The 20,086-nt window shown below is 36.8% G+C and overlaps 1 protein-coding gene across 1 annotated transcript; it reads right to left on the bottom strand.

The window, feature by feature from the left end:
* Nucleotides 1-141: 141 nt before the first annotated feature.
* Nucleotides 142-18,900, bottom strand: LOC128474112 (coiled-coil domain-containing protein 17-like). The gene is made up of 13 exons (XM_053456382.1): nucleotides 18,509-18,900; nucleotides 14,511-14,648; nucleotides 14,175-14,307; nucleotides 12,328-12,481; nucleotides 11,893-12,018; nucleotides 10,190-10,326; nucleotides 7,277-7,417; nucleotides 5,027-5,208; nucleotides 4,088-4,170; nucleotides 3,762-3,971; nucleotides 3,095-3,317; nucleotides 2,689-2,799; nucleotides 142-1,104 (listed from the first exon to the last, which is right to left on the bottom strand). Exons 1-13 carry the CDS (start codon nucleotides 18,641-18,643, stop codon nucleotides 967-969), a joined length of 1,911 nt encoding a protein of 636 aa, XP_053312357.1. The 5' UTR covers nucleotides 18,644-18,900; the 3' UTR covers nucleotides 142-966.
* Nucleotides 18,901-20,086: the final 1,186 nt, after the last annotated feature.

Raw genomic sequence — 20,086 nt, 5'->3', positions numbered from 1 at the left:
AACTTCCTGTGGAGGGATATGTGTAAGCAAATTGGATTTCTTTAAGGGACCCCTATATATTTGATAGACAGTAAAACATACTATTGTGTCTTAATAGACAATGAGAACCGCACAGACAGGAAAAGAGAGGCTAATTTCACACCAAAGGAAAAAAATCTCCAAATTTAATCCAAGGGCAAGAAACAATATGAAAAACTTGATATTATTTTGGTCCTTGTGCACATCTACAGAGTATGCAGTCACACCAACTTTTGACTGGCATCGAGTAACTGATTTGAGTGTACATGTTGCCAGGAGCCATATTCAGATAAGGGCCCAAAGGCAAAAGCATACATTCAGCTCATGCTATGGTCATTATTGAGATACTTATTCCATAGACACAAGTCAAAAAAGGTAATTCTAATCAGGAAAAATATCAGAAGCAGAAATTAGGGTATTGGCAAACAACAAATCAGTAGGCACGTATTGGTACAAACAGTGAACAGGAATTAAAGAGGTTAAATCATCACTCACACACACTCGCACACTCTTCTCTTTGGCGACATTTCTTGAAGTTGACAAAAAGTAAAAACGTAAAATTGATGTTACTAAAAGAACATTGCAACATGATTCCTGTTTAATCTCTTTTTATTAAAAACTAAGGATTCCGTATATGCGTAGGGGTGGCCTACACATCATTGCATACAGATCTAGCCACTTATTAAATTTTAAATATTAATAAGAAGCAAATGTGTTTATTTTAACTTATTTAACAGATGACTGTATAAAAAAAGAATGTAAGTTATTATCCGAAAATGTTACATATAGACAGTAACAATTAAATTACCTATAAGAATATATCATGCAAAAAAATTTTTTTTTTTCATAATTCCTTATCAGGCCAATGGTAAACAGTTCTATTGTAAATAAATAAGTTAAAACAATTCAGATATAAACAAAGTTGCGTATTATCACTGCAGGTCTCAATCACTGTGTCCTTATTCTGATCCTTGAAGGAGGCGAATCCATGTTATTGCCATATGTGGCTTGTGTATTCGTGAAAAGGTAGGGATGGTACTGAGGTGATGGAAGCATGAGTTCTTCAGGATAGAAATATGCTGAAGTCTTAAAAATAAGAGTAAAATTAATATATATTTTTCTGAAACAAAAATAACATTGTAGCTATACCATATAAGTTATTACTGATAGTGTTTATTGCCTAATAATTGTAATTAAAGTATTATAGAAACACTTGTTATGTACACTAAATGACCAAAATTATGCAGACACCTTGACCATCTCACCGATATGAGCTTGGACATCCCACTCTAAAACCATCAGCATTAATACAGAGTTAACCCCCCTCCTTTACGCCCATAACAGCCTTCACCCTGACTGTGTGGGTGGGGATTTCTGCCCCTTCAGCCAAAAGAGCCTTGTGCACCCACTCAGTGTCCTTAAAGTTGTCTCCATCTCCAACTATTCGGGACAGTGTTTACATTTGCACGCGTGTGTGTGGTTCTTCACTTGCTCCTGGACCCTGAAAAGTCCTCTTCTGCACTATTATACGTATGTCACCTTAAGCAGAGTTCAGGCACCTGGCTCTTGAAACTGCATTTAATAAACCAGCCCTCTTGGATCAATTTGTTTGGGGTCTGGAGGATGAGCTTTCCAATCTTGATATACCCCACACACTGGAAACACTGTTGTCTTTGGTCATGCAACTTGACAGGTGTTTCAGACAACACAGACAAGAAAAAAACTGTAGAACATGGATCCCTCAGATGATGCACTCCTGTAGCACCTATCGCTTCTCCACCATCTATACTCCCACCAGCACTTACGGGAACCCCTGAGGAACCTATGCAAATAGGCATGGTTAGAGGACCCTTAACCCCCAATGAATGCATGCATAGAAGGTTTCATAACCTATGTTCATACTGTGGGACACCTGGCCACGTTTTCAAAGATTGCAGAGCCAAACCAAAAGCCTCTGTGGGTAAGAACATTGACCCTATGATATCCAATTGTTTTTCTATGAATTACCACACCTCACTGTTTCCCTTCTACTACAGTGTTATGAAAGATCAATTATTCTGTCCACCATGATTGACTCCAGAGCTAGTGGCTGCTTTCTGGGCCATTCTTTTGTGGACAAGCCTAACAAATCCACCACATAAAAAAGTGGTACCTGTCTACATCCAACTGATTAACAGACGTCCTTTAAAGACATCACAAACAAGACCATACTATTAACTATGTATTTTGGGATAAAGCTGACTAGTGACAAAGGTGGCATCCTATGGCAGTGCCACATTTAAAGTCACTGAGCTCTTCCGTATGACCCATTCTACTGGTAGTGTTTGTCTATGGAGATGTGCTTGATTTTATATACCTGAACGCAATGACTGTGGCTGAAATACCTGAACGCAATAGTTAGGAGTGATGTCCACATACTTTTGGTCTCATAGTGTATGTTACAGATGTATGCAAAGTACAACAAGGACAGGAATGTTAACAACACTTATTTTATATACAGCCAAAGCCATATTCATATGTAACTTAACATATTTGTTGTGCCGATTGCACACTTACACAATTCTATACTGCAATACCCATGATAAAAAAACACTATTCTTAGCACAAATGAAATATAACTGGAACAATATCATTATATCCTATTTGAAACAATATTTTGCAATAACTTACCAAAGGGGGGTATTTGTAGAACCCTGAATTGTTGGAGTCAATGGGGTAAAGACTTTGTGTATCTGCATCCCTTGCATTTACAAGACGAACATACAATTCTGCATTTTCTAACTAGAAAGAAACGTGAAGAATACATTATTTATCTCATAAAAAAAGAATTTTGTAATTTTGTAATGTATAAATGGACTTTTTTAACTGTTGCGTTAAATGCACTATATAAATATAATTTTTTTTTTTTTAAACGTTACGTTCCTTTAAAACATAGTTTTACTTTGTAGTGGTAATAACCAATTAAGACAATTTAGCTGGGAATTTGCCAATATTCACTTATAATTTAAGATTTTTTTTTTTGGTGTAATTTTAAGTTAAACATTTTTACATTCTACATTTTAGTATAAGATGGTACCTGAGGTACTCCATTCAGCGCTCCAGTAGTAAGAGAAGGCTTGACTGGGAGGATGCGTATTGGAACTTTCCACTGTCCACTAATGACTCGGTTTTGATAGTCAAAAATGTCTAGCTTAACCCATCCTCTAGGAATTAAACGGCTAACTTCCTGGCCATAAGGATCGTATCCTCCTGATGCTTGCAGTTCAATTATCAATGATATATTTGGAGAAGGACGCACTCTAAAATAATAGACAATTAACAGTTCAATTAGTAGAATGTACACCAAATTGTGAAACTTTTGAAACTTAGTAAACACTATGAAGATGTATCGTTGTGTCATTTAACATTAATATTACGGTATATATGCATTATAGAATTCAGATTCCTATAAATTTAGATCATTTTTCAAACCTTAGAGACATTGTGATGCTGAATAAAACAAATGTAAGATGGTATTATTTATTAACAAATTAGCATTAAAGCGAACTGAAATCAGTTACTGAATAATCAACTTTAAACCACTGTATAAAAAATTAGTGAATATTGCGGCATTTTAGACAAAATGCATATCTCTTCACATCAATTGTGTTTACAACTGCATAAAGTTTCTGATGATTATTTTTTGTTTTAAAGGAATCAAGCTTTATTGATATAATGTAAATGGACAAGTTGTAAAGACATACCTGGGGACAGCCTGCTTTGTGGCTAATATTGCTAGATTCTGTTTCTTGCTGTCAGAGAATTTGGATGGCGAAGATTCACAGTAAACTGGAGGCAGGGGCAGTGGACTGCCCATCTCCTGTCCCCCATTGCACAGACTCACAGCTAAACGACATACACGGTAGGATGGGTCAAGTCCAAGCAGATAATCATAAAACACCACAAGCCCCGCACTGTAGAGCAAAGGTATATGTCATCAATTATATTTTTGCATTCGTTTCCAGTAAATTATATGAAAATGTAATTGATCGATTTTAGCAAAAAAAAAAAAATTGTGAAAAGCACTTACATTGGATCATATGGGGCAGGATCTAATCCATGAGAGAGGTTTGGTAAAGGTTTTGGAAGATTTATGATATCATGGCTTTCTTCCTATAAAAAAAAAAAAAAACATAAACATGCATTCATTACGGGTGCTGTTTTCAAAAGTAGCCAGAAATTCTAAAATGCTACTTTCCTTTCGCTGAATATTAAAAATGAATTTACGGGTGTACTGTTTTTAACCCCTTAATGACAAAGCGCGTACATGTCCGGGCTCAAAATGCATTGTTTTCAATGGTTTCTGGGACCGCCCATTGTCCTTAAGGAGTTAAACTAAGTGAAATACTCACAGTTTGTCTTTTTTTAATTGCTAAAATTGTAGATTAACAAGGGTGGCTGATGAAGCGTCAAGCAGATCTTAAAGGGATAGTCTAATGTTCCTGACATTAAAGTACTCTGTGAGTAATAAATAAATAAAAATACAGCACTTACCTGACACATAATTTGCAGTCACGCTGCAAAACTGCCTTCTTGCCACTGATTGGTTTCTTGGAGCTGTCAATCAGTGCCAGGAAGGTGCTTACATTGAGAAGGCTATACACATATGTACTGGGGTCTAAAAAGACCGCTGCGTACAGCATTCACCGGTGGAGGCGAGTACATCACGTGTAGGGAGATGCAAATGGCCGAATGCATCTCCTGTAGGGCACTAACCTGGGGGCGAATACAGAATCCCCTCAAAACCGACCACACAAAAATTGTAAAGAACCAAGCCGCCATCTATATGCATTAAATATAATAGGCTTAAAATACACATCTATTGTTCATGTTAATCTGTGAACGCCATTACATAAGTTTATTTAGTGTACAGAACTGTAGAATGTCTGGATCCAATGCCCAATGTCTGAGGAATTCACACTTTGTATTAACCATTCATTCTGACAGACTGTCAATAAACAGTGGTTACCATTGGGAGGAACGCAGGTGGCTTTGGATTGGTTCGGCGAGTGACCGATGTTTTTATCCGACGCCTCAGCTTTTGGATTTCCAGCTCATGTTTTAACACTTCCAGTTCAGCATTTAGTGTCGTTATGTTTTGATGAGTATGCTCTTTCAGGAACTTTGGTAATTGTAAACCTTTATCGGGTTCTAAAATGGAGAAAAAACGAATAGTCCTTACAGAAAGCCAAGCTTGTGCCTTTAGATTTAATCTACAATACAAAGTTACAATGAGTATATAATGCTTGATATGGTTCAAGGCAGGACCCCCACATTAATGATTCCTTGGCAATAGCTTTGCCTTTCATCATTCATCATTCTGTGGACTTTAATTTATACATGTAAATTAAATTATCCCTGCAATGTGATTTATACAAGTCCGCCAAACAGTATAGAGTACACGGTGTTCTCCTCTTTGCTAATTTAATTGTAATTAAAAAAAACACCTATTTTCTTTTAAATAAATACTGCTTCCAGTTATATATCGGAATTCAGATGCTGCAATTAAGTGATACCAAGTTGTGTCTTGGGCCCTGTGAAAAACTTGGAAAATCATATGGGTGTTTAATTTGGTACAATGCCTAGGGTCTGGTGGAATCTTCATCCAGCTAAGGTCATTTGCATAAAAGGTTCTTGGTGATGGAGGGAGATTTAAGGAGAAGTAAATTTGCATTGCAGTGGCCGTTTGAAATGTAAACACTCTTTAGAAGTGCATGTTGATAAATGTTCATGTTATATATTCATTATCGGCTGTTACTAAGAGCAAGTTCCACCCTTGTTTGCATACTATAGCCACTCTACGACAACAACTTTAATACTTATTGCACCGTGGAATGATTAAAGAACTAATGAGCACAAGGTGCAGCTTCTCCTTATGTGTAGCACTGTTCCTTCTGATAGCAGAAACAATAAATAGCTTCCATGGGCTTACGATTTTTTATTTATCCTATCGGGCTTCATTTGAGGTCACGTTTCATTTTGAAGATATGATATAGCTGGATTAAGACTCAGATTATGCAGCTTTGATTACAGCCTCACAGTAGGGTGACCACATTGGCCATTTTTCCCAGACATATATAGATTTAACAAACTACCAGCCTGCTCTGCAGTATATGGGACGTATAACTAAGTAACTGGTTATCACCTTGGAGCAAACGTTGGCTGATGCGGTCTACCCACCCAGCAAATGAAACATATCCACTAGCTGCAGATATTATACATATTAGGGTACACTAGCATAACTACAGGTGTCGCAGCAGTCGGAGCTGCGACAGGGCCTGCCCAGTGTAACCTTTTCTTCCTGTTTCCTCATACTGATTCAAAATTGTTTAGAAAACTATCGCAAACTTTCAAAACATATTTGAACCGGCATGGGGAGACAGGAGCGTATCAGGGGCACGTGACCCACAGTGAAACGCAGGAGAGAAATGAGCGGAAAGCGGGTGAGCTGGAGGTGGGATGTATGTATATGTGTTTGTTTATATGTATGTGAGCATGGATGTGTAATTGTGCGTGAGAGAGCATGTATGTGTAGGTAGGGTGAGATGAGTGTGTGTTAGTGAGTATGAGTAAGTGTGTGTAATTTGTGTAAGTGTGCTTAAATATGTTGTATGTTGGAAGGGGGCAAAGAAGGCAGGTTGTTTGGGTACAATGGTGGCACAGACCCGCTGTTGAAGTTGAGGGGTCCTGGTGCAATTTTCACGCCAGGGCCACGTGGTTTGTAGTTACGCTCCTGTTCACGTGTACTGCTTTTGTGTGCTTTTATTGGATAAACAATTAGATTATTTTCACGGAAATGATGAAAATGATTTAACAAAGTACAAGAGTGATGTTTTTTCAGAGGGGAAATGTTAGAACAAGAGGTTTAAATGTAATGTAAGGAAGTTTTACTGATAGGATGGTAGATAAATGGAACAGTCTCCCAGCAGAACACAGTGGGGGGATTTAAGCATGCATGGGATATACATAAACCTATGCTGAATCTAAGACAATGGCTGATTTTTTTACTTCTGAGTCTTTACATCAAAAATGGGCAGAGTAGACAGGCTGAATGGTTCATATATGTCATCTAATTTTAAGTTTCTGTGTTTCTAAGTAAGAATGTTATTAAGCTCTCTTTATTGTATTACCTCAGTTGGGGTTTCTGAGACCAGGTCCACATGCTTACTCTTATTCTTGCTCGTCCCTGGATTTTTGTGTACATTAAAACAAAGTTTACCTCTGCTAGTTGTCCTGGGAAGCCTGCTTTTCTTTTGTCTTTGAAGTTGAAGTTTAAAAAGCTGTTCCTCCAGCAGCTGATTTTCCATTTCAAGATTAATTAACTTCTCATTCATGTGCCACTTTGCAGTTCCATGTTCTTCTAAATACACAGTGAAGCGTAATGGCATTAGATTATGTAAATGGTAATTAATAGGTGGCACATAGTATACATGTATTCATTGGTTGAATTAATGGGTAAATGGTATGCAAACCCTGTCCTGTAAAAACTAACTCTCAAAGAAATACAATTAAAACATAAAATGATGTTATTACTAAATTGTTAAACAAAATATATCCTTAATCCATTAAATGTTGTTTTTTTTTCAATATGTTCTTAGCTTCTATTATACAGTATGTATTAGAGCATGATGGTGACATCATATCCCAGAACCCACCTGTATTGCTCAGCAGGCTAGCAATGAAAGTGGAAAGAGATAACTATGTCATGTCAGACAAGAGAAAGCCAACAAGAGAACAGAAAAAGAAAAAAAATACACTAAAGCATAGGTGAAACATGATTTGCAGAATGTTTAGACTGCCTTTTGGAACATAAAAGAAAGCCGATGAGAACAATGTATATTTAAAAATAAGAACAGTAATTGGCTCTGATTACAATGAACAACCACATCATCTGTCATTGTTTGACTTTCATTAGCAAAACAAATGATTTCACCTCGGCCACCTAAAGGCTTCTATAGTGGAAATTGTACCACTGACCTGGACTGAAATCATAGATAATTAATTGATGTATGCTTGTTGACCTATTCTTCATACTGTATTGTACTGTAAGTAAACTAATCTCTATGCAACCCACTTTTTGTTTTCTTTTCAAGATTAATTAACTTCTCATTCATGTGCCACTTTGCAGTTCCATGTTCTTCTAAATACACAGTGAAGCGTAATGGCATTAGATGATGTAAATGGTAATTAATAGGTGGCACATAGTATACATGTATTCATTGGTTGAATTAATGGGTAAAGATAATCCATTCTAAAGTTCATGCTTTTTTAACCCCTTTCCCTTTCTTATTTTCACACATCCCTATTGTTTTCCATCCTGTTGGAAGATAGTCATTGATGTAATTGAGTTGCATGGTCCATCACTCTCATCCATTGCTCTGTTAAAACTGTTCAAGCAGAGGTCTCCAAAAGGCAACTCACAAGGTACTGGGAGCTCTCCTACTGGTGAATAGCTTTGGCACAACCAGCCCACTAAATGTGTGTGGAAATGGTATGCAAACCCTGTCCTGTAAAAACTAACTCTCAAAGAAATACAATTAAAACATAAAATGATGTTATTACTAAATTGTTAAACAAAATATATCCTTAATCCATTAAATGTTGTTTTTTTTTCAATATGTTCTTAGCTTCTATTATACAGTATGTATTAGAGCATGATGGTGACATCATATCCCAGAACCCACCTGTATTGCTCAGCAGGCTAGCAATGAAAGTGGAAAGAGATAACTATGTCATGTCAGACAAGAGAAAGCCAACAAGAGAACAGAAAAAGAAAAAAAATACACTAAAGCATAAGTGAAACATGATTTGCAGAATGTTTAGACTGCCTTTTGGAACATAAAAGAAAGCCGATGAGAACAATGTATATTTAAAAATAAGAACAGTAATTGGCTCTGATTACAATGAACAACCACATCATCTGTCATTGTTTGACTTTCATTAGCAAAACAAATGATTTCACCTCGGCCACCTAAAGGCTTCTATAGTGGAAATTGTACCACTGACCTGGACTGAAATCATAGATAATTAATTGATGTATGCTTGTTGACCTATTCTTCATACTGTATTGTACTGTAAGTAAACTAATCTCTATGCAACCCACTTTTTGTTTTCTTTTCAAGATTAATTAACTTCTCATTCATGTGCCACTTTGCAGTTCCATGTTCTTCTAAATACACAGTGAAGCGTAATGGCATTAGATGATGTAAATGGTAATTAATAGGTGGCACATAGTATACATGTATTCATTGGTTGAATTAATGGGTAAAGATAATCCATTCTAAAGTTCATGCTTTTTTAACCCCTTTCCCTTTCTTATTTTCACACATCCCTATTGTTTTCCATCCTGTTGGAAGATAGTCATTGATGTAATTGAGTTGCATGGTCCATCACTCTCATCCATTGCTCTGTTAAAACTGTTCAAGCAGAGGTCTCCAAAAGGCAACTCACAAGGTACTGGGAGCTCTCCTACTGGTGAATAGCTTTGGCACAACCAGCCCACTAAATGTGTGTGGAAATGGTATGCAAACCCTGTCCTGTAAAAACTAACTCTCAAAGAAATACAATTAAAACATAAAATGATGTTATTACTAAATTGTTAAACAAAATATATCCTTAATCCATTAAATGTTGTTTTTTTTTCAATATGTTCTTAGCTTCTATTATACAGTATGTATTAGAGCATGATGGTGACATCATATCCCAGAACCCACCTGTATTGCTCAGCAGGCTAGCAATGAAAGTGGAAAGAGATAACTATGTCATGTCAGACAAGAGAAAGCCAACAAGAGAACAGAAAAAGAAAAAAAATACACTAAAGCATAAGTGAAACATGATTTGCAGAATGTTTAGACTGCCTTTTGGAACATAAAAGAAAGCCGATGAGAACAATGTATATTTAAAAATAAGAACAGTAATTGGCTCTGATTACAATGAACAACCACATCATCTGTCATTGTTTGACTTTCATTAGCAAAACAAATGATTTCACCTCGGCCACCTAAAGGCTTCTATAGTGGAAATTGTACCACTGACCTGGACTGAAATCATAGATAATTAATTGATGTATGCTTGTTGACCTATTCTTCATACTGTATTGTACTGTAAGTAAACTAATCTCTATGCAACCCACTTTTTGTTTTCTTCCGAAGAGGTCGTGCGTGTTTCTCTTGTTTTTCTATTAGCTGGGCTTCAGTTAAAAGATCCTGTAAATGTGCCAGGATCACAGGATCATTTCCTCCATTCTGTAGATAAGTCAGGCGCATGGCACTGGGTAAATGTAAAAACAGAAAAGACAAAAACATAATGGCAAAAACACACTACAGGTAATTAAAAAGAAGAGAAAATAGTACTACATATTTGTCTTTCAAACTAAAAGTAAACACATTTTTAGGACACTCCTTTTCGTCCTCTGTCTTCCACATCCCTGCATTGCCAGGGCTTTCTCACATGACCGCACAATGCGAGTGTACAAGTGCGAGCATGAATTGCACCATCAGTCCCTAAAGGGGACTCCAGGACCTCAGATTGACCCCGTTTCTTGGCAGATTCCTCTGTTTAAACGTTGTGGCTGCCACTCGCTTCTTGCCCTTTGTTGGTGTAGATGATGGATTCTTCATGCAATTTTGAGTTCTTGTATTGGCCTGTTTCTGTAACTATAACTCCTGCCTGCTGATTTGGCTTGGTTCCTGTCCAGTGTGCTTTGGCTGCTCGCAACTCAAGGCTTTTCCTGCATCTACAGTTGCTGGTCTGGGCTGCTTGTTCTTGGTAAATGACTCGGCCCTAGAGGTCCAACTATGTTGTCAACCATTTGGACAGTAGGACTTGCTGCTGTCCAACCACCGCACCCAAGTTCTGCTATCTCCATTGATTGTTACACACGTAAAGATAAACCAAATCCCAAACGAATGCCCATAGTGGGCAGTTAAGACTGACATAATTTAGTTGATTCACAAAAGTGTGAATGCATATGGGTTGGCTGACAAAATGCGAGTTTGCAGTTCACAAAAGGGCAACTTGCAAATTCACAACAGCTAACTTGAATTTGCACTTGAAAAGAAAATCTCTCTCAGTTCGTATACACTTGCCTAAAGGAAAGTTGTTGAATATAAGTGAATTGAATAAAAGCAAACCTGCAGATTCATAAATCTACGAGCTGCAAATTTCACCTCACATTCCTATTTGGTTGCAAGGTTATGTGCAAGGTTACACATACCCTACCATGACCTTTAGTCAGCATGCAGTACCGAGGGGGAAGAATGTGCTGTGTCTCCTGCCACAGGACATGGAAGGGATTACTTAATTACATTTCTGGCGCCATTTTTTTCTTCCGCAGTGGACATTATTTCCTTTTTTTTATTTTTTGGATGTCCCTTTTCCTTAATGCTCAAGATGAAGAGGCAAGGAGATGGTGTGACAATGGATGGGCCCTTAAAAGGTAAGAAAACCAGTGCCAAGGAGTGCTTAGATGGACCTCAAGCCCTCAACCTGGGCAACTTATTGGTGTGGGGTGGTTGGTAGAGCTTTATTTAATTTAGTTTTATTACTTCAAGCACTACCCCCTACTTCCCGCAGGGCAGGAATGAAGGGAGGAGGAGAGGCATTGGACGGCACTATGAAATTTAAGACATCAAGTGTTCAATTATGTAGGGTAAATGTTATTCCCAGCGCTGCCCTGATGGCAAGTACACATATCATTCAGTCTGTTAAGTGTCAGCTTAAGTAACATGTTCACAGATCACTTGCTGAAAAGGTTAAATATATGATTAAATATATGATTGCTTAATGAAAATAAAATATAATTATTTTTTTTATCATGTCAATAAAGGAATTTACCTTATCTCAGAAGTAAGGCTTCCTCCTCCATAGAAGGGAATGTAGGCATGATGAACAGTTGGTTGAAGTTTTTCTATTCTTTGAGGGGTAGGGTGGTCACTATCTCTACTGCGCATTCTTCTTTTCCTGAAAATCAGTAATATGGAAAAGAAACTGAAGATACGTTTTTATGGCTTATCTTTCAGTTTCTTTGAAACATCTGACTGTGCAAATAATGATCAGTGTTTTTATTACAATAACATGCTCTTGCTCATGAATGTACTTCATTTGGTAGCGCAAGCTTTAGTAACATCTATGAATGTAGGAAGATGAAAACATTTATATTATTTTCTTTCACGTGTAGGTATGTATAATGACATAATAGATTACGGAAAAAAAAGTTTTTGGTTAAAATAAAACAAATAAAATATTACTCTGAAGTGAATGCCAACTTACATAGATTCAGCCTGTAGCATATCTATCTGTTGCTTCATCGTCTCCAGAAGGAGTTCATTCTTCTGTTCTTGGTCATTCAAATGTTTTATCATTTTCTCGAGGTAACTTGCATTCCTGTTTTGAGCAGCTATTTCGTTTAATCTCTCTACAATGTCTAAAGAGATATTTAATTAGCAAATTATTAGTAAATATGGTTTTTGTCTGATTTCATCATAGTATTGTTAGGTTTATACATTATACATTAAAACTAAAGCTTTTAATTACGGTTACTTTGTATTGAATCACTGCATGTCATCAGTAGCATATCTATCTTTAGTGTATATATATATATATATATATATATATATATATATATAGTGCTGTGAAAACATATTTTGCCCCTTTATAATTTCTTCTATTTTTGTTTATTTGTCACATTTAAATGTTTCAGATGATCCAACTGATTTTAATATGAGGCAACGTGTGCAAACACAAAATGCAGCTTTTAAATGATAATTTCATATCTTGAAGGTAAAGAGTGAATCAACACCTTTATCACTCATGTGAAAAAGTACCGTAATTGTCCCCCTAAAGCTAAGTTCTGTTTTTGTCACCCTTGGTAGCAACTACTGCAATCAAACAATCCCTAGCAACGGGTCTTTTACATTGCTGTGGAAGAATGTTGGCCCACTTGTTCTAATTCAAGGATGATTTTCCTTTTTTAAGGTCTTGCCAAAGTATCTCAATAATATGTTATAATAATAAGTTAGGACTTTGACTGGACCACTCCAAACCTTCATTTAGTTTCTTTTGAAAGAAAGAGGTTCACTTGTTTGTGTGCTTCAGATCGTTGTCCTGCTGCATAACCCAACTGTGCTTGAGCTTTAGGTCACAAGCTGATGGCTGGACATTTAGGATTTACTAGTAGAGAGCAGAATTCACATTTCTATGAATTATTGCAAGTCCCCCAGGTTCTGAAGCAGTAAAGTATCCCCAGACCATATCAACCACAATGTTTGACTGTTGGTAGGATGTTTTTATTGTGGAATGCTGTGTGGCTTAATACCAAATGTAACGAGACCAACGTCTTTCAAAAAGTTCCACTTGATACATCAGTCTACAGAATATTATGACAAATGTCTTAGGGGTCATCAAGATGTATTTTGGCAAATGTGAGAAGAGCATTGGTGTGATTTTTGGTCAGCAGTGGTTTTTACCTTGCAACCTTCCCATGGATGCCATTTTTGCAGTCTCTTTCTGATTGTGGAATTGTGAACGCTGACCTTAAGTGAGCTCTGCAGTTCTTTACATGTTAGTCCTTGTTCTTTTGTGACCTCCTGAGAGGAATTGTGTTAGAGAATGTTCACTGCTGTTCCAAGATTTCTTTATCATCATGGTTTGCTGAAGTCCCAAGACCTTGGAAATGGCTTTATAATCTCTTGTAGATTGACAGATGTCAATGACTTTGCTTCTCATATGCTCTTGAATTTCTTTAGATCACATGCTGCTTTTTAAGACCTTTTAGCTTACTTCACTTTCCAAGACAGTTGCTATTTAATTAGATTTAACATGCCTGGAGTTGTCTAGTAAAATTGAACCCAATTATCAATTTAAATTGCTTAATTGGTTGACTTAGTAACTAAAGGGGGCATTTACTTTTTCCACATAGGGACAGCTAGGGTTGGACAGCTTTTTTCCGTCTATAAATGAAATCATCAATTAATAAAAAAAGCATTTACGTGGGTTATCTATCTAATATTGGTATTAGTTTGATGAAACATTTAATTGTGACAAATATGCAAAAAATAGATGAAATCATGAATCAGCAATGTAGGTCAGCAATTAAAAAGACTATTTACTTTCCATACCGTCTCGCTGTTTTTCCAAGATCTTGTTTTGAGACATAATTTCATTGATCTGTTTGTTGTGAGCTTCTGCTAGATAGCGGAGCTGTGTGTCCTGATCACGAGCCCTCGATTCCACCCTATAGGTTTTGCCAGTCTAAAAAGAATCACACATGGCTACATAATAAAACAGATCATGAAAAGCAGTTAAGCGTCTAATTTTGTACGTGTGTGTAAATACTGCCACCGACTCATGCATGCACTTTACTAACATCATAATAAAGAGCCTGGCAGATCCTCCCTGCCATTTCTATGAATTAACTAAACACTATAACTTATCGTGTTCTGATATTTACTTACATTTTCTCTTTCCAGTTTATCCTTACTTGGATCTACCATATGGTCCATCATGGCTATTTTATTGTCGCTTAATTCTTTCATGTTATGTTTCTGCTGATGATCTTCCTGTTTCCTCCTAAAATGTCTTAGTCTGTTAACCTTAAGTTAAATAAGAAAAAAAAAAAACATATTAAACAAAATATTTAAAAACTGCATAGAGAATGGGAATTTACACATTATGTTTTTACATCGGGGATGGTATTGACTGGCAACCTAGTAAACCAAAACAGTAAGCAATCTGTGATGTTACAACTGATGTCAGTAGAGCCTCAATCACTGGATGTCAAACACTTAACATAATGTCCTGTGGGGCTCACAAGGAGCATCACCTTCTTATGGCCAGTTATTAGGTGCTGCCCATCCATCCTGTTGGTTCATGAAAGGTAAATCTGTAAGTTCTTTCTACGCAGCAAGGGAACATAAACATACATGGATGGTTGTATAGCTTTCCAATACCAAATGACCAAAAAGACCAATGACCAAATAAAGTTGGAGGTTTTTGCAGTGGGGAAAAATCGGCACACTAGAAGGGTTGAATAGTTATCTGCTGTCAGATTTTATGTTTCTGTCTCAAGGGAGGACAACTCAGAAAACATCCTTTGTCTGAATTAATAGTACATATTTGATACCCAGATTTAGCTGTCTTTCTTTAAGTAATCCAATGTGACTCAGAATTTCAGGTGTGTAGTTGTGTATCCAACTGGCCTACAGCAATACAACTCACAATAATGGTGTGATTAACACAGAAGATAGCTGGCAACATTTCACAACGCAGCTCGGGGGTGCATAAGGAGAATTCTGATCAATCCCTCCATGCAGTTCGATAAAGAAGTTGGAACCTAACTACACTGGAGCATTTGACTATTTAGTGAAGAAATGTAAATGTCCATCCCTGGCACTTATTTGCACCCCTTATCTTCTTTATGTTCTGCATCCCAGTCTCTCTGGCTCTATGTACTGTACACCAAGATGTGACCAAATGTCATCATCTTCTCAGGACTGATTTCAACATAGTGGGGCAGGATCACTGCCCCAAAATCAGGACAGTTTCCACATAAATTAGAACAGTTGTGAAGTGTTAGCACCTACTCTGGGCTTAGTCAAAACCTTAGGCTAGATTTTCAAAGTCTGGCATATATTTCCTGTCTATTGCGAGTTGAAGGAGCATGGAGCATTGGCCCATCCTACTCTCCAACTGTTTTACCCCTATGACACATATATATATGATTTGCCCAGGACCTGTGCCCAAAATCCAAACAAATTCTCCCTGAGGCTTTTTAGTATGACAGTAGATTTGTCCTACTCGGAGAATAGCTTCAGATTACGAGAGGTCATGCTTTACATGTTCTACTGACTGACTGTGATGATCAACATGTCACTATAGAGACGTCTCTAGGCAAACTCAGTAATTCTATTGTTTACTGGAAAGGTGATAATATAAGATAACAAAGAAAATTTTCTTTTCAGGCTCAGATGAAAATTATGCAATCATTTCTAAAGTCTCTTATATTTTGTACTTTCTTTAAGAAAATAGGATTTATTGCAAACTGAATTCAAAATGAAATTTTTAATGCTTCATTCTATTTTATCGTTTTAGGCATAACATATTTGATTCTGAAATTAACAAGAATATTTGCTTTCTTTTTTTATTTTTCTCCTTGGAGAATAATCCGTTGTCTAATGTTGTATCCAACACTAATTTATTTGGCAGCATGACCATAAATCCTTTCCAAATCAGTTATGGGTCAGTGTAATTCATCCAACCAGCAGTGTGTTTGGGGATTTACATTGGTTGGAAAAAAAAATTGTAATTATCTGTCATGTTGACAACTTAAGTATTGAGTTGGTATACTTACTTGCTCCTAACATTACATACATTTGATATTTAATGGATTTGAAACAAATCATATCATGAAGCAAGACTGCATGCATGAAATCCTGCCAAATAATAACTCTGGATGAATGAAATTAGTCAAACAGTATGAAAAAAATACCGGCTCATTCAAATATAAAGTGGATTTTATATTAGCATGATTTTAAATGTTTTTGGCTCATCAGGAAAGTAAATAATAAGGATAAATCCAGAATTTCTGAATTGTGTAGGTTTTCAAGAGCAGGGCCCCTAATACCATGTGTTGAATGCAACTAGCAATAGACTATGGAACAAGAATACAATGGTGCCTTAGAAACAGTATATGTAGTATGTTATTAATATCATATGTGTATATGTACGGTATGTGTATGAGTTATTGTATGTATGAGTTAGTGTAGAGAAGCCCCTGACCATCATCATACCTCCAACATCCTAATTCATTCCAGTCTCCCACCTCCATCTCCCAACCACCATATTCATACCCCCATAATCATATTCCTCCCTACTATTATTTCCATCCACTACCATTATCACCCCATATTGTACCACCATCGTTACCCTCCATCTTCATGACCCCCAACATAGTTTGTCATCATCTCTATCACCCAATACCTCCCCACTTTGCATGCTCCCCTTCATATTCATACAATATTCAACAATTATTTTTGTTCATACAATTCAACTTATTTCCCTTCTCACCTCACATCATGTATACGTAATCTGCCAGTCAGAGCTGTGCCGGATATGGCATCACATACAGTGCAGTGCTGACTGGCAGATGTACCATGTACAATTAGATGGTCGGACTCAAGGTCAGCCCCAGGGGAGGCGACCAAACAGGAAATCTCCCGGTATCCTGGCCCAGTCCGGCCCTGCATAGTAACCACCTAGGTTCTGCCCACTGCCCACTACCCACCACTTCTAGTCTAACTGGGGCAAGATGTTATATTGCTATACTGTATAGCTCAGTGTCACTTGCCCTTCCATTCCCTCTCACCCAGCTTCCCTCTCCCCTGCCAACACAAGATCTTGTTCCCTTCACTCTATCCATCTCTCCTCCACTCTCTCTGTACAGCCAAGACTTATTAAACCAGTAATAATGAACTCATAAACATGTTTGACCCAGTTTTTCAACAAAATATTTTTGTTTCAGATGAGCCATCATACTTTTTTAGTTCTTACAGTTAAATTCAGCATTTTCACATTGTGGTTCTGTTTTAAATCATATGTTACGTGTGTAGAAACAATTAAAGGGAATGAATAATGTCCTAGGCAGCCTCACCAAAAAAAGAATGCATCTTAAAGTACTTTGTGGATACTAAATATACCCACTCTTTCTTTAAAAATGACTATTCTCGCCACTGAATGGGAGCTTACTGGCGGTAAGTATATAACAAAGTTTTTTTTACACATTCGAAAAACGCTATATGGTAAAATCTATTTAAAGGTGCCGTGCCGTCTACTCTATTATATTCATGACTTTTGCAACTTAATGCAGCAATAGAAACTGTTCAGTGTCCAAACCCTTCAATGTAAAATTTTGTTTCATTCATAATTTTTTTTTTTGCCAGGAACACTTGTCATGTGACACAAAGCAGGCAATGCAGGTCGTTGCCATAGAAACTGAATAAAACTTCCTAAAATGTTTATTTTATTATACCTAAACCTTCAGAGGGAAGAATAAATCTGCAGATCTGCTAACGTTTATTTCTTTCACATATCTGAGAGTACAACAAATGTTTTGTCTATGTATCGCAGCAACTATAACTGTTGAAATAGCTTCTTTTTTTTTTCAAGTTAGTGATCCATTTGTTAATCATTCCTTGATCTTGTCTTAGATTCAGAATAGCTTTATGCTAACCCCTTATTCCCTCATTGTATCAACCTCTACCACTTCTGCTGAAAAGTTTTTGCAATCAGCTACCACTCTCTCAGTAAAGTAAATCTTCCTCAAATTACATCTAAACCTCTGACCCTCTAGTTTTAGATTATGACCTCTTGTTCTAATATTCCCTCCTTATAAAACGTTTAAAATACACCAGCAATTTAAAACCATCAAGTCACACAATGCAACGCATATAGTTACCATGTCTTGAGGCGTCTGGGTCTTTCTCACTCTTCCGACGTCGCCTCCAATACAGAACTTTTCTCTGTGCTTTTCAAGTAACATAGATGATTTGAACGTCATATTGCAGCTTGGGCATCTTAAAAAGTCAGTCATTGTCACAGACGTCAAACTATGGTATGATATTCAAAGACCGACACCGTGCCTACACCGCAACCCCGTTTTCCTTTGGATATTGGAATCATGTGAGCTTCACATTAATAGTATTTAAAATCCATGTTTAAAATATCTTCTTCTAGCAGTTCTGTAGAAAAAAAGCAATTTTTTTGCCTTTGTTTTTTTGGTTCAAATTAGATCATGTCAGACTGTTGGAAAAACTGCCAAAGCTACCGAGGTATTTTCCCAGCCCCTCCTCGGTGTCTTGACAATAGAAGTTGGATGGCAACCTGTGTTTGTGTATCAATAGCCTTTCACTACTTATGCCAAAGTGTTGCTGTATGGAAGCCTTAGCAAGCCCTAAGTCGCCATCTACAGTCCTACTATATCATCACAGCTTCGAGACACCGTCCTTCAGTACTGAATTCAACTGAATTCTTGTTCTTTTTACAAATTAATTTAGGCACGCTAAATGCTTCACAGTAGGGGAGAGATAACTTAATGGAAAGAAATAATCATGCAGATGTTGAGAAAATGATGTTCATACAGAAAAATTTTAAAAAGTGTGCACGTTAAATGAATCAAATTCTTAAAAAAAACACACAGATATATTTACATTAATATATTAATTTTTTAAGCATAAAAAAAGCAAACAAGCATTTGTTGGAGTACAATGCTCATCAGCGTCAGCTAACGGTTTTTAAATTTAATAAAGTAGGTGTACCTTAGGTCCATTTCTTTGGAATTTTCTGCCCTAGGCTGTGTTTCTATAGTGTATTTATAGCATTTAACCACATCGTATGTGGCCTACCTAGCCACATAACAGATTTATTAAAAGGGGTCATAAAAAACATTTTGTTTTTTTATATTTTAATTCAGTCAGTTTGGGGGTAATAATAAGGAAATGTATTTTGTAAAACATCTCTATCAATATATAACTTGGACTTTACATATATTGGACTTTACATATAAAAAGAAAGCCCTATGTGTACACAACAATATATATAAATGTCTGTTCACTAAACAAGGAGGAATCATGGTTGAACAAAATACAAAATAGCTTTATGTTATAGTAAACACCATCCCTTAGTAAAGAAAGAGGTAACTAAGTAGGAGTTGATATTATACAATGCCAACTTCATTTATGGTTATTTTACGAAGAACAGGTTGGAAGCAAGAAGCTTAAGGGGAGTCACGGGTATTCAAAATATACACCGATCAGTCATAACATTATGATCACTGACAGGTGAAAGGAATAACATTGATAACATTGATAATCTTGTTATCATGGCACCTGTCAGTGGGTGGGATATATTGGGCAGCAAGCGAACATTTTGTCCTCAAAGTTGATGTGTTAGAAGCAGGAAAAATGGGCAAGCGTAAGGATCTGAGCGGCTTTGACAAGGGGCAAACTGTGATGGCTAGATGACTGGGTCAGAGCAT

Source organism: Spea bombifrons, chromosome 1 (genome assembly GCF_027358695.1).
Source record: "Spea bombifrons isolate aSpeBom1 chromosome 1, aSpeBom1.2.pri, whole genome shotgun sequence".
NCBI classification, from domain to species: domain Eukaryota; kingdom Metazoa; phylum Chordata; class Amphibia; order Anura; family Pelobatidae; genus Spea; species Spea bombifrons.
Note: the sequence above shows the minus strand (reverse complement) of the source record. Positions and strands in the feature narration are given on the sequence as shown.